Source organism: Ogataea parapolymorpha, chromosome III (assembly GCF_000187245.1).
Source record: "Ogataea parapolymorpha DL-1 chromosome III, whole genome shotgun sequence".
Classification (NCBI taxonomy): domain Eukaryota; kingdom Fungi; phylum Ascomycota; class Pichiomycetes; order Pichiales; family Pichiaceae; genus Ogataea; species Ogataea parapolymorpha.
Window position 1 is genome coordinate 832,938 of NC_027864.1, and position 13,507 is coordinate 846,444.

The following is a 13,507-nucleotide window of genomic DNA, read 5'->3' on the forward strand; positions in this document are numbered from 1 at the left end:
AATAAAATCAAATTTATTTTTTTCTTTAATTTTTTATTATTTTTCATGTTAAGACACTGTATCCCGAGAACAGTGCTCTGCCGGCCGCGGCTGCTCTTTGTCAGATATTTTTCTGAGCGAGTAGACGAGGCAGATATAGTGAACAGTGATGAAGCCTCGCCGCATGCCTTCGACGAGCCGCTACCGTGGGAAAAGCTGCCCGAAGAGGAACATATTATACTCAAGCCCACGGCCCAGAAAAAATCGAAACTCACAAACATCAAGGAGACGCTGGAGAGCGGCAGGTCCGGCCGCTCCGAGCGGTCAAAAAAACGGCTCGACATGATTGAGTTCGAGAAGGGATTGAAAAATCTTATGGTCTTTAAGATCCCGTCCACAGACAACCAGCTGTTTAAAGACCTGGACAATTTGCAGCCGCGGAACAGCACGATCTCGGCCAAATCTCACGCAGAGCTGGAAACAAAGCTGGTCAAGGGCTACCAAAAAGCACAGCTTTTAGAGTACATTGGCTACAAGCACGTTTCTCCTCCCGCTGCCAAGTCCACCAAGAAGAAGCTTGCCCAGTATATAATCCAAAAATGCTGGGACGTGGCCATTTCCGAGGACTCGCCCGTAGAGGTGCTCAAGCAAGCGGAAATTACGCTACAGAGCAAGAAAGAAGCGTTTTTGCTGCTTTCGCACTCTGGCTACCTCATGCAGTCATGGACCAGACTTGGCGCCCGGCTCGAGCTCAATCGCGGTCTTTCACGTCTCACAGTGCGCGGCAACCAGGCGCTTGTGAACTTTGTCCAGGCATCGTGGAACTATCTGCTGAATCACGTGAGCACGTCCGTGGCCCATCTCAACGAACTGGCCTCGTTCTACACTGACAAACTGCACCGACACATGCCAATTGCGGAGCTCCAGAAACTCAGCAACGTGTACTTTGAGGAAATCAACAAGCAAGACAAGCTGTTCCAGCTCAGCACATTCAATCCTGCCAATTTGCAGCTGGCCAAGTCGCTGTTATTGGCAGCTACAGACTTTTCTGCCACCTCTCACAAACACATAGACGTTTCCGGCGCCTCCACGGAACACAGAAAACTGTACCAGGACTCTTCGTTGCCATGGTGGGCTGCTGGCCCGCTGTATCGGTACGAATTGCCGCAAAAACGGGTCCAAGAGTCGTCTTTTGAACAGAACTTTGACCCCGAGTCGCTGGCCAAAGAAGTCGATCAGCTGCGGTCTGAGGTGGCCGAGGCGGCCGAGAAGTTTCAGTACAACTTCCTGGACCAGAAACAGGAGACAAAGCCATTTTCTCCGGCCGAGATTTCTGTCCCCGACTCGTCTGCTCCGTGGTTGGCCAAGAGCCGGGAAATCTATTCCAAACTGACTCCGGAGGTGCAAAGAGACGAATCATGGCTTCCCAGAACATTCAACGCGACATTCGGCAAGCTGCTGTTCAACGAAAACGCCGCCAGCGCCGGCCTTTTCCACGCCAACCTGCCCCAGATCAATAAAAAAATCGGCATGCTCAACTTGTACGACAAAAACGCACGCTTTTTCGGTTTCGCCGGAGGCATCAAAAACAACTTCGAGCACTCGCTACAGGTCAAGCTGGTGCCTGACGCGTACGGAAAATTCGATAATTTCATCACGCTGCCCAACGTCGAGATATGGTTCCAGATCTCAAAAAATAAGGTCGACCTGTCATCCTGCAGCATCTACGTGAACGAAAACGAAGTTAATTGTGCATTGGCGCTCCCTGAGCTTCACAACGACGTCATGTTCCAGTCCACGTGCAACTCGGTCCTCCTGGACGGCTCCAACCCCTACGACCCGGGCCTGCCGTCCCAGAGACCGCTGCAAAACGTGATCAACTCGCTCTCCTCAAACATGCTGGATATGTCAGACACCAGCGCTCTCAACCAGCTGGTCAATACCCTGGTGTCGCGCAAGATCCCGATCCGGCTCGCCAAGGACCAGGAGCCGGCCAATTACCTCGTCACGGCTATCAACAGACGCAGGTCGATCGAGCTGGACTTCGACGGCTGCCACCTCATGTACGACGTGGTTTCGAACGGAAAAAACGAGCGATTCGAGGCATCGCTGCTGGCACCCGAAACAGAACCGGAAATGGACGCGGCTAGCTTCGAAAGGTTCGCCAAGACCGTCAACCGGTTCCTACTCTACATCCAATAGACCCCTGTATATACGTACTGGAAAATTCCAGCCCGGGAGGGACAAAACGTTACCCGGCCGTTTCACCCGCGGTGGCCTGGCCACGGGTGCAAAATTTTAGCGAGGCAAATTGCATTGCTTTCTTCATCTATCTATTAACTAAAATGGTCAAGACTTTCTTCGACGTTGCTGCTGACGGTATGTACCATAGCAATTGAGCTTCCAAGCGGGTGTTTCGCCGCCATTGAACATTCTAACCGCCTAGGCAAACCACTAGGAAAAATCGTGTTCTCCTTGTACGATGACGTTCCAAAGACCGCCGAAAACTTCAGAGCCTTGTGCACTGGAGAGAAGGGCTTTGGCTACAAGGGCTCCATCTTCCACAGAGTCATTCCAGACTTCATGTTGCAAGGTGGAGACTTCACCAACTTCAACGGAACCGGTGGCAAGAGCATCTACGGCTCCAAGTTCCCAGACGAGAACTTCAACCACAAGCACTCGAAGCCGGGTCTGCTTTCGATGGCCAATGCCGGTCCAAACACCAACGGCTCCCAGTTCTTCATCACGACTGTTCCATGCTCGTGGTTGGACGGCAAGCACGTTGTTTTTGGCGAGGTTGTCGAGGGCTACGATGTTGTCAAGGCCATTGAGAAGCTCGGCTCTGGATCCGGCGCCACCCGTGCCAAGATCGAGATCACCGACTCTGGTGAGCTGTAAGTAATGAGTGATTAAATGATGGTCCTTGATATCTTTGTAGTATTCGACGCGTCGATCGGCGTGTCGGCCTGCATTCGGGCTTTAGGTGCGTCTTTTCGTGCCGAACAGCAATACTTTGCCTCTTATACTTTGGCCGCCGCATGTCCTCGTACTCTTTATACGACATCCGACAGAAGACAAGAAAGCTCCAGAATGGTATGTTTGGCAATTCCTCCAATATTCTAACCGCAGCTTTTTCCGGCTACTCCAACCTGGAAATACTGATCCGGGAGGCCACCAACACGGATCCTTGGGGCCCCACATCCAAGCAGAAAAAACAGCTTTGCTCGTGGATCCTCAACTACGCCAATCCCGAGTATGTTTCCGACCACATTGCGGGCTCCCAGACGGCCGAGTCTGGCCAGAGCATCTCCAAAAAAGCCATTGATTTTATAGTCCACCGGATCCAGGAGTACTCCGGACTGAGCCGGGGGGCGCAGGGCATCTTCAACTCGCTCAAGAAGACGCTTGTAACGCGCGGGTACGAGTTTGTCATTATTTCCAAGTGCCTGCAGCTGCTAGAGCATCTTTTGCTGTACTGCTACCAGGAGGATGACGGTGTCAAACTTTTCGACATTGTTGACGATATTCGCATAGATCTCGATCCTGTGGTGCAATTGGAGCACTATCAGGTGACGCTCAGCTACGACGGGCTGGACTTGAATCACGAGAAGCAGATCAAGGAGATGGCACGGCACGTGGTGGAGCTGGCCACGGACGAGGCGAAATTGGCTGCTGAGCGCGAGAAGTTCCAGCCCAGTAAGAAGACGCGGCATAACTCGGGCACTCTGTTCTACGATGAGGACCAGTTCGACGTGGGTCGCTCGGACGCGCTGCGGCTCGAGGAGGACCAGGACCCGTTTGCCAGATCGCGGATTTCGACGCTGTCCAGCAACGTAGCACGGTATCTGCCGGGGTCGCCGGGCCACCGCAAGTCGCGGTCGTCGGGGGGAATCAGTCTAGCGTCGCAAAATTACACGCATTCGAGCTACCATGACGATTTTAACGAAACTCACGAGCATAACGAGAATGACGAGAATGATGATGTTCCGCGCGAAATGAGGCAGGAGCAGACCCAGAACGAGCACCCGGATCCAAGCCAGAACCTCCTGATCGATTTAAATAGTTGAGTATCTATTATCATTATGCATTAGGCTGTAAAAAGACTCGACTCGACCGTCGCGTCGTCGTCCACAGGGGTCGACTCGCCGCTGGACGTGGCGTCATCCAGCTCCACTGCGTCGTCCATGCTGAGGCGCAACTCATAGTTGAGTGGGTCGTTCTGCAGCGTGTCCTCGTACTCGAGTCGGTAGTAATTAAAGCGGCAGAAACAATCGGCTTTTTTCAACGGCAGCCACTGGTATTTGGCAACGAAAAAGAACGTCACTGCCAGAACAGAGCCGGCAGTGAGATCAAAAAAGTAGTGATGGGTCAGGTACATCGTGGACCACCAGAGCCAGCACACGTAGCACGCAAAGTACGGAGAGTACTTGGGGAACAGGTATGAAAGCCACAATGCATTCATCGTGGAAATGCCGGAGTGCAAAGAAGGAAACGCTCCAAAAATGACCGGGGCGTTGCTGAAATTCGTCGTGTACAGATCCACCCCAAAATAGCCGTCCATACGGCCCAGACCTCCGGGACTGCCCTTCATGGCGTAATTAGCCGGCTGCAGTCCGTACAGGTTCTTGTACCACGGAGGAGCGGCTGGGAATATCTGCTGGATCGCCACGCCCACAAGGTTCATGTAGCCAAACGACCATCCGAACGAGCGCAGGGCGGTTGGCGGGCCAAAAAGCCAGACCAGGGCGGCCACAATAAAGGGGCCTGCAAAATGCACTATTCCGTACGGAAACCAAGCGACAAAGTCCAGAGGCTTAGATGTGTACGACGCCAGCACGTCCGAAAGGTCATCGCCGTATAGAATCGTCTCCATCGAGGGCAGGATTTTCACACTGATGGGTGGTTTCCAGCTGGTTGGGATTTTTCCTGCCGAGAAGAACAAAAACACCCAAGCAAGGATCGGAAGACCAAACAGGAAGAACTGCGACAGTAGTGGGACGGTTATTAGGAGGCCAAGTCCAAGGGCCAGCAGAAGCTTGAGCAAAAAGGAAATTGGAAGCACATAGAGCACAAACAAGAACACAGAGCCGAGGATGCTGAGATTAATGACGGCGGTTCTGGAGAGATTTCTAAAATGTTTCAGTGTGGGTTTGATGTCATGGTTAAGCTCTACCAGCATGTTGTTCTGCTTCTTAGCGGCCAAAAATTCGGCATAGAGTCGTAATATCAGTTTTATGGGATTGTACCCGATCTTCGTTGCCGGGAACGAAGAGATTGAACTCATGCTATTGGAAAATTAAATAGATGTGTTCAAATAATGCAGATTATTCACAGCTGGCTTGCCTGCAAAGGCTAAGTTTATAGAAATGCCAAACCCGGTGGAACAGAATTGTCTGTTACAAAATACAGAATTGTGTGTTTTTTGTTTTTTTTTAATTGACGTCGGATGATATATGTTCGTCGCGTCGGTAGCAACATTTTTGGCTAGCTGCATCAATTTGTATTATCTCTTCCTTGTACAACATGACGGATAAGAAAGAATTGAAGGAAAAAGAGCTATTTCTGGATTCTGAAGCAGGTCTTCAGACCCCAGAGGATCTTCAAAAGCCAGGTAGAGCTCATCAATTGCTCCGCAACCCTATTATGATTATTCTGCAGATACTTATCTTAGGACTGTTCTGTCGGCTCACCCTGGAACAGGTTCACCACTCTGCTCAACCAGATCCCGTTCACAAGACTTTTGTGGGCTACCTTGGCTCGCTGGAAGAGAATTATGCTGGCACATGGTTAAAAGAGTACTCGAATGAGACACAATTCCCAGGCACGGAGGCAAACATCAAGCTAGCCAATTGGACAAGAGACAAATTCCTCGAGTTCGGTCTGGAGGCGGAAACTGACCTCTACACTACCTATATAAGCTATCCCGTGTCTCAATCGCTGGATCTTTTGAGTGCCGGCAACGGTTCTGTTGTGTTCAAGGCTGCTCTTCAGGAAGACATTTTGGAAGAAGACCCAACCTCCTTGAAAAGCGTGCCTGCCTTTTTGGGCTACGCGGCCTCTGGCGATGTTGTGGGGGAGTACATTTACTGCAATTACGGCACTAAAGAGGATTTCGACACATTGGCCGAACTAGGAGTGAACGCAACAGATAAGATAGCGGTGATTAGATACGGCAAAATTTTCAGAGGCCTGAAGGTCAAGTTTGCGCAGGATTTCGGTTTCAAGGCCGCCCTGCTGTTTACAGATCCTAAAGATGATGGAGAAGTGACCGAGGCAAACGGCTACAAGGCCTACCCTGAAGGAATTGCCAGAAACCCAAGCGCCATCCAGCGCGGCTCTTCACAGTTTCTTTCTGTGTTTCCAGGAGATCCCACCACGCCCGGCTATGCCATCAAACCGGGAGAAAATAAGACTAGGTCGAGTCCTCATTTGACGACACCAAGAATCCCGGCCATTCCTGTTTCCTACAGAGACATCATTCCCATTTTGCAGAAACTTTCTGGACACGGTCCTAAGGTCGAGTCCTGGCCTGCAGGACTTGTTCCTGACTACGATTACGCATCTATTGGACCAAATCCAAGCTACAAGCTGCACTTGACAAACGAGCAGGACTTCAACATCACTAATCTCCACAATGTCTATGGCAAGATCGAAGGACACAAAAAAGACGAGGTGATCATCATCGGCAACCACCGCGACTCCTGGACCCCTGGTGCCGGAGATCCTCACACAGGCTCTGCTGTGCTGCTTGAAATTGCCAGAGCTTTAGGCAATTTGCAAAAGACCGGCTGGAAGCCGCAAAGAACCATCATGCTGGCGTCCTGGGACGGTGAGGAGTACGGACTGCTTGGATCCACCGAATTTGGCGAATACAACGCTCACGATCTTTCTAAAAAGACAGTTGCTTACTTCAACATGGACGTTTCGGCTATCGGTAACATTCTGCAACTCGGAGCCTCGCCTATGTTGTACGAAGTGCTGAGATCAACGGCAGATCTTCTGGAATATCCTGGCACAGACAGGACACTGTACGATCATTTCAAGGAGAACACAAACGACACTATCAAGTCTCTTGGATCGGGCTCCGACTACACAGTGTTCTTGGACCATCTGGGAATTCCGTCGGTGGACCTGGGTTTCACGAGCAACCGCACCGGTCCTGTTTATCACTACCATTCCGTCTATGATTCTTACCACTGGATAGAGACTCTAGCGGATCCTGGCTTTGTTCTGCATAACCTCATGGCAAAGTACGTCGGTCTGTCGGTTTTGAAACTCAGTGAGACCAAAGTGTACCAAATGAAGGCCTCGGACTATGCTGCCGAAATCCAGCGGCTTTACGAGAAAGTGGAAGTTCCTAAAAATTGGCTGAGTCGAAACATAGGACATTGTTCGAAGGGCGGGAAGCTGGACGACCTGCTTTCGGACACCGAGCAAAACATTGTTTCTTTGAAAGACGCTGCCGCCTCCTTTGATGAGGAAGCAGTGGAGTTGCAAACAAAGTACGACAACTGGGACAGTCTGTCGTGGTGGGAGAAGATTGCATTGCAATGGAAGATCGTCAAGACGAACCATAAGCTGAAGTACTTTGAGCGCAAGTTCCTGAATCCCGATGGCTTGAAGGACAGACCATGGTTCAAACATATTATCTACGTAAGCGGACGCTACACGGGCTATGCGGGCCAGCAACTGCCTGGACTGGTGGAGCCGATTGAGGACAATGACTTCGAAACTTTTGTGCGCGGCCTCACATTTTTCAACAATGTGGTCAACAACTTGGCTACACGTATTTAAATTCAAAAAAAGTCAATGTCTCATTATTACAATCGAGTTAATCATTACGGTTAACGTTTCAAAATCCCACACTGACCCGTCGGTCAGTCTCACTTCCCTTGATTTTGCGCTCCTTCATAATATCCTTGGCTTTTTCCTCGCCATATTTCTTGCACAGCTTGGCGTAGAAGAGTCCGCACGCGTTACAAAGCGTGCGCTCTCCCTCGGGCCCGCGTCTCCATTCGGGCGTTTCTTTGGACTGACAATGTAGACACTCGTTGGTCACCATTTCAGCAAGATTCCCGTTGTCGGCGTTGGCCTCGAGCACCAACTGTGCAGTGATGTTATTTGTCCCTGTTGGAGATTTTTTCATTTTGAGTTTGCGAACAGAAAAAGAACTAGGCGAGACCGGCGGCGTGGTGAGTCGGTCGTCCGTTGGAAACGAAGAAGTACGGTGGTGTGCTTGTGAAGGAGACACCTCGATCATCGACGAAAGTGTCCGTGCGGCCTGTTCTTCCATATTCTGGTATCTTGACGGGTTGAGAAGAAGTGGCATCGGGGCGCCGCCCGAGCCCACGGGAACTGTCGGCTGGAATGTGTATTGCATCGACGAGCTCCGGGAATGTGGGTGTTGCGCAGGAGGAGCCCGTGCAGCCTCCTCGTCACGGGTTCTCATCCACGAATGATAAATAGAGTGCAGGAGATCTGCCTGCTGGGCTCCGCTCTCGAGCAGTTCGCGCGGCACATGCGCGATACTTTTCGAACTCTCGAGGATCTGCTGGATTTCCATGCTGATTTTCGTGAGCTTGCCCAGCTCTCTTTCCAAACTGAAGTCCGCCGGCCCGTATCCGACTGGCGGAGCCATATATACCCCTTCGGTCATGCTCTGGCTTCTAGGAGCAATCGAGCTGCCCTCTAATGTGGGGAAAAGGTCCTTTATCGAGGGAAGCTCCCGACTGCCGGCTTCCGGTTTCAAGGTCGCCCCGTTCATCTTGTCTTACAAGCTTCAAAATCTTTTCGCTCCTTATACTCTGCCCTTCGCCCGGATTTTCTGGTTCTGTATCTGTGCAGAATCTGTAGATGCTCAACAGCTTATTAATCCAGTCCCCTGTTTGCGGCCACAAGATTATCTGTTGGATATACTCACGATGTTGCGAGGAAAAAAAAATGCAATCTCCGTATAATCCAGCCTCCGAACTTGCGCACACTATATATTCCAAATGTAAACTAGCAAAGAAATGCTCACTCGCTTAAACACAGCAGTCACACAGATTCTTTTTGACACCAAAACAAGTTAGCAAATAAATTATTCTTCTCAATCCCCAAGTTTCCCCAGATCTGCACGACTAGAAATTTTTGTGTCGCGCACGTCTCGCGGCCGGCTGTCTGGTCTGATCACCAGTTCGGCCACGATGCTGCCGCACACAGCGTCTGCTAATGCTGCACACTCAAGATGTATAATTTGCCTCACACCCTTTGCACACAACCGCGATTTCGGCCCGATCTCCCCGTACCGGCCCCGCTACCAAACAGCTCTAAGCAGGCGCTACGCAGGCCATATCTCCCTGCTCCGGCTCCTCTCAAGACTGCGGCGAGGGCCCGAATCACACCATCCTCACCCGCCGTTGCAGCCATTGCAAAAATCTTATCGCAGCTGCGAGGCCGCCGCACCTTGACAGATCACAGAGCACCCGCGCATATCAGATCTGACCGATGTGGCGGGGGGTAGTCCACAACGCACGGGCCGGTCTCACACATTTGTCAGCTCACTTGCCTCCTTGTCTGTCCACGCGGCTCTGATAGCCGCGAACGCTCGCACAGGCCACGTCCGTCCTGCCGGATCACATCAGCCACAGGCCCAGATCTCAACAGTGGCGCGGCAACTGTCAGCGGGTGGCTGCCGCTTGGGAGCAGCCGCACGTCAGGACATCCGTGTTCCGTCTGGAATCAGTCAAATGGCCAATAATTAGCTAACAAGTGGCAGTAGCATTGGTGCAGAATCCACAGAAGATGGTCTACCTACGCACAGACACCACCAGGAATTAACCATAGTATTAATTTATCTACTTTCATTCTCTCCCTACACCCCGCCGTTCAGTCTCGAGTCGATCACAGCAATGTCGTCACGTAGACTTGCCTCTTCAACAGTCTTGACGAGCTCCTTCGTGCTGCGGGCAACGTCAAACGCAATGCCTGCAGACCGCTGCTTGAACGCTTTGTCCGCGTACTCTCTGTCTGTGCGCTCGTCTCCACTGGAATACAGCGCCTCCATCCGCCGCACACAGTCCTCCAGAACCTCCACCACGTACTGCGCATGGCCCATCTGCTCCGCGTACCTCGTCTGTGCCATCAGCGTGTTTGTTCCCTCTGCCATCTGCTTGACCACCTCGATGATCTGGCCAGCACCATTCTTGAGTAACAACTTTGTGGCCTTCGGGTTCTTGATCGACTCTAACAGCTTCTGGATCGCCGCAATGACCTCCACGGTCTGATGCTCCAGGTACAGCAGCAGCTCCTTGAGTGTGTTGTCCGGGTCCAGAGTGTTGAATTTTTCCACTTCAAAGTTCTCGGCCGTGGTCTCGTGCTGTCCGCTTAGCGGCTGGAGTGCGCTCCCGGCACTCGGAATCGTCTGCCCCGAAGACGGACCGTCTCTGCTGACCGGCTCTTCCTGCGCCATCGGGTTGTCGTAGACGCTGCCACGCACCGCAGACACGGGCTTTTCTGGCTTTGGCAACTCCAACGTGTTTAATGGCTGCTTTGCTGGCTCCGCTGGCTCCTGCGGCTTCTCTGTGTAGTTGCTGGCCGTGCCGTTGGCCGACGAAGTCGGTCTGTCCACGCTCGTTCTCCTGCGCGCTCCAAACTTGTCGAACGCAGACGACGCCGTGTCAGAGACGTATCTGGCTGGCGAACCGGACCTACTTCTTGTTGGAGAGTTGTCGTTGTCGCTGTTCTCCTGCAGCATTTTCATCCTGGCAAGAATGTTGCCTTTTGGCGACGACTTGGATGCATGAGACTTTAGTGGCGACTCCTGGTCCTGGCTGGCCGAGAACTTTGAGGCTAGCGACGACACACTACCGTTAGCGTTCTTGTAGAGGGCACGGTTGCTGTCAGTAGCCGGTTTCTGCTCCAACTGGGCTTTAGACGGGCTGGATGTCTCCTTCGGCAGCACAGGCAGCTCTTTTTGCTGTGAAGGTTTGCTTGCTTCTCTAGTCTCTTCCTCTGGCTTGTTGGAGTTATTTGTCGGACTAGAGGTCCTTTGAGAATTATTTAGTGCCTCCTCCGAAGACTTGCGCGAGTGGTCGAAGAATCCGTCCTTGGCTGTTTTTGTAGGCGTAACCAGGATCTGTCCAATCGGAGTGCCAACTGGCGACGAGTTTAAAAACACAGGAGGCTTGGAAACCTTCTTTGGAGCTTCGGAAGCATTAGCCGCTTCCTGGCTCAACTTCTGTGTGATTCTGAGCGGCCGCACAGACGATTCTGTGTCGTCGCTCAAAACAGACCGCGCCGGAGAAATAGGCGTCTCCAATGACGAACCAGTCCGATTCAGGAGTTCAGCATCATTGGCAAGAGCCAGCCGCTCAGGAACTGGCTTCTGATACTTTTCCTGGACCGGCTGCGATGCAGTGCCAGAACTCTTCAACTTGGCCACTTTCAGAAAGTCCGACACCGCAAAGCACACATCGTTCACAGCAGTGTTGATCACCAGCTTCGGAATAAACCTCTTGTACATGGCATAGTACCGCGCGCTGGTGAGAGCGTTCGAAATCGCAGACTGCACCAGTCGGCTCTTGTCGGCCAGGTCCTCGGATCCACCTTTACCTGCATTGGCAATTTCGTTGGCACGGGTCACTAAAACGGCTGTTCGTTCGAATAAAAGGTCTGTGCTGATCTCGTCTTCTGTCACATACAAGAGCATGGAGTCCACAGACGAGTAGAAGTTCACCGCCTGCGTCATAGTGACAAGGCCCTTGGAGTCGATAAGTGGCTGCAAATCCTCAGCAGACAGTGCTACAGACTTAGAGAGCGACTTGGCCATTTTTTCGGATCTTGCCTCCTCATATCTAGACTGCCATTTTAGCAAGTCATTGTTGAGATTTGTGAGCTTGCTGGTTTCCGTGGTGTTCAAAACAGTCTTGTGTTGCTGCACCATCCGGTCCAGCTTGTCGCTGGTCTGTTTCTCCTGCTTGAGGCTTTGCAGCTCCTGCAGCTCAAAAGCCATTCTCTGGTTCTCCTGCTGCACAGACTCCAGCTGTTGTCTAACGGAACTGTGCTCGTCCAAGAGCGTGTCGTGCTTGGCCTGTAAGTCTTTAAGTGCATTCTCTGTCTCCAAATGGAGGCTCTGGCTGTCAGAAATCCCGCGCAGCTGTTCCTGCAGAGCAACCATGTTCGTATGTTTCTCCTTCACGGTTTTATTCAGCTGCTCCTTCTCTTCCAGCAATCTCTTCATGTCCTTAGACATTCTATTATATTTCTTGAGCTCATTCTTGAGTTGTTCGTGGGAGGAAGCGAGCTGAGTGTGTTCAGACTCGAGCTCGGCCTTCTGCTTCTTGAGTTCGGACAATTCGGACTCAAGACTGGAAATCTTCTGGTCCATCCTGCTGCTCTCTTCCATCAGCAGCTTGATGTCCTTGTCCTTGTCTCTGCCGTTCGAAAGCCTCTGGGCAGGCGCATAGCTGGCATTCGACCGCACCGCCTCGGGGCTTTTGAAAGACTCTGCGTACTGCTGTGAACGTGCTGGCGAAGGAGGCGGAATGCTCTTGGCTGGGCTTTTAGTTGGGCTTTTGGCTGGGCTTTTTTCTGTCAAAGACCCGTTCGAGCGTCTATTTCCCGACGGCTTGTATTCAGGAACATCGTCTTCGTCGCTGGACCAGGATAGTTCGGACTTTTGAGGCACAACTTTGGTGCTCTTGATCTCTCGCTGTGTCGGCGTATCGGGCGACGGCTGAAACCTTTCACTTATCGGCGTTTTGAGGTCCACGGTGTTCAGCACTAAATCCTGCTTTTTGTTGTGGCTTTTGGGCATCTCGCTTACCGCCTTGGTCTGGAACGGATCATTGACCTCTCTTGAATCCTTCGGGAGGTCATCCACGGCACGGCTGGTGATCTGGTCTTCTTCTTTAATGTACTGGGACTGATGTCTTTCAATTTCAAAAAGAACATCGTTGACTAGATCTTTGAATCGACCCGCGGGAAGAGACGCCAGCTTCTGTCTGGCTTGGTTCCGCTTAGGATGGAAATTGGACTGCGCCGGCAGGAACGCCGGACGCAGCGACTCCGCGGAGGTCCGCCGCTGTAGTTCGTCGTAAACATCTGTGCTCAGATCAAAGAATTGTGAGCTCGTGAGCTTACCCAATTTTTCTCTAGCCTTGATGACTCTGGACGAAGTCACCGGCGTTAAGGCATCTGAGGAGGTGTCGAGAAAATTCTTGAGCACCTTGTGATAGTGCAGAATGCGTTTCACGTCTGTCATCGGAAGAAAAGCGAGTAATAAATGTGATTGATAGGGCTACCAAATAAACAAACGCGCGAGCTATTTCAGCTTGGTTTTCGTTGCGAAAAGCGTTGATTTGTCCGAGCAGTGACTTTATTGGCAATCTGTGCTGCTGTTTCACAATCGGAAAACGCGGTACGGGCCTGAATCGGTTCGGGACCCTAAGAAGACTAGCTTGATCGTAAAAAAACAATCTTTTTTAACACTAACGCGTTAAACAATTTTTTTAGTGACTCGGGGGAAGAGAAGATTTATGGTGCAAGG

General features: G+C 51.6%; 7 protein-coding genes across 7 annotated transcripts; 4 read left to right on the plus strand and 3 right to left on the minus strand.

Moving 5' to 3' along the window:
- Positions 1-45: 45 nt before the first annotated feature.
- HPODL_05164 (Conserved hypothetical secreted protein) lies at positions 46-2,181 on the plus strand (the record flags this gene model as incomplete). Its single annotated transcript, XM_014080598.1, has 1 exon — positions 46-2,181. One exon carries the CDS (start codon positions 46-48, stop codon positions 2,179-2,181), a length of 2,136 nt encoding a protein of 711 aa, XP_013936073.1.
- Positions 2,182-2,324: 143 nt separating this feature from the next.
- Positions 2,325-2,877, plus strand: HPODL_00637 (Peptidyl-prolyl cis-trans isomerase; the record flags this gene model as incomplete). Its single annotated transcript, XM_014080599.1, has 2 exons — positions 2,325-2,358; positions 2,426-2,877. The coding sequence occupies 2 exons, from the start codon at positions 2,325-2,327 to the stop codon at positions 2,875-2,877; spliced, it is 486 nt and encodes a 161-aa protein (XP_013936074.1).
- A 140-nt stretch (positions 2,878-3,017) lies between these two features.
- HPODL_00638 (uncharacterized protein) lies at positions 3,018-4,046 on the plus strand (the record flags this gene model as incomplete). The annotated part of the gene is made up of 2 exons (XM_014080600.1): positions 3,018-3,072; positions 3,109-4,046. The coding sequence occupies 2 exons, from the start codon at positions 3,018-3,020 to the stop codon at positions 4,044-4,046; spliced, it is 993 nt and encodes a 330-aa protein (XP_013936075.1).
- A 20-nt stretch (positions 4,047-4,066) lies between these two features.
- HPODL_00639 (Inositol phosphorylceramide synthase) lies at positions 4,067-5,263 on the minus strand (the record flags this gene model as incomplete). Its single annotated transcript, XM_014080601.1, has 1 exon — positions 4,067-5,263. The coding sequence occupies one exon, from the start codon at positions 5,261-5,263 to the stop codon at positions 4,067-4,069; it is 1,197 nt and encodes a 398-aa protein (XP_013936076.1).
- A 230-nt stretch (positions 5,264-5,493) lies between these two features.
- Positions 5,494-7,773, plus strand: HPODL_00640 (glutamate carboxypeptidase II; the record flags this gene model as incomplete). The annotated part of the gene is made up of 1 exon (XM_014080602.1): positions 5,494-7,773. The coding sequence occupies one exon, from the start codon at positions 5,494-5,496 to the stop codon at positions 7,771-7,773; it is 2,280 nt and encodes a 759-aa protein (XP_013936077.1).
- Positions 7,774-7,831: 58 nt separating this feature from the next.
- HPODL_00641 (Protein GAT2) lies at positions 7,832-8,743 on the minus strand (the record flags this gene model as incomplete). The annotated part of the gene is made up of 1 exon (XM_014080603.1): positions 7,832-8,743. One exon carries the CDS (start codon positions 8,741-8,743, stop codon positions 7,832-7,834), a length of 912 nt encoding a protein of 303 aa, XP_013936078.1.
- A 1,089-nt stretch (positions 8,744-9,832) lies between these two features.
- Positions 9,833-13,222, minus strand: HPODL_00642 (Protein SPA2; the record flags this gene model as incomplete). Its single annotated transcript, XM_014080604.1, has 1 exon — positions 9,833-13,222. One exon carries the CDS (start codon positions 13,220-13,222, stop codon positions 9,833-9,835), a length of 3,390 nt encoding a protein of 1,129 aa, XP_013936079.1.
- Between the last annotated feature and the right edge of the window lie 285 nt (positions 13,223-13,507).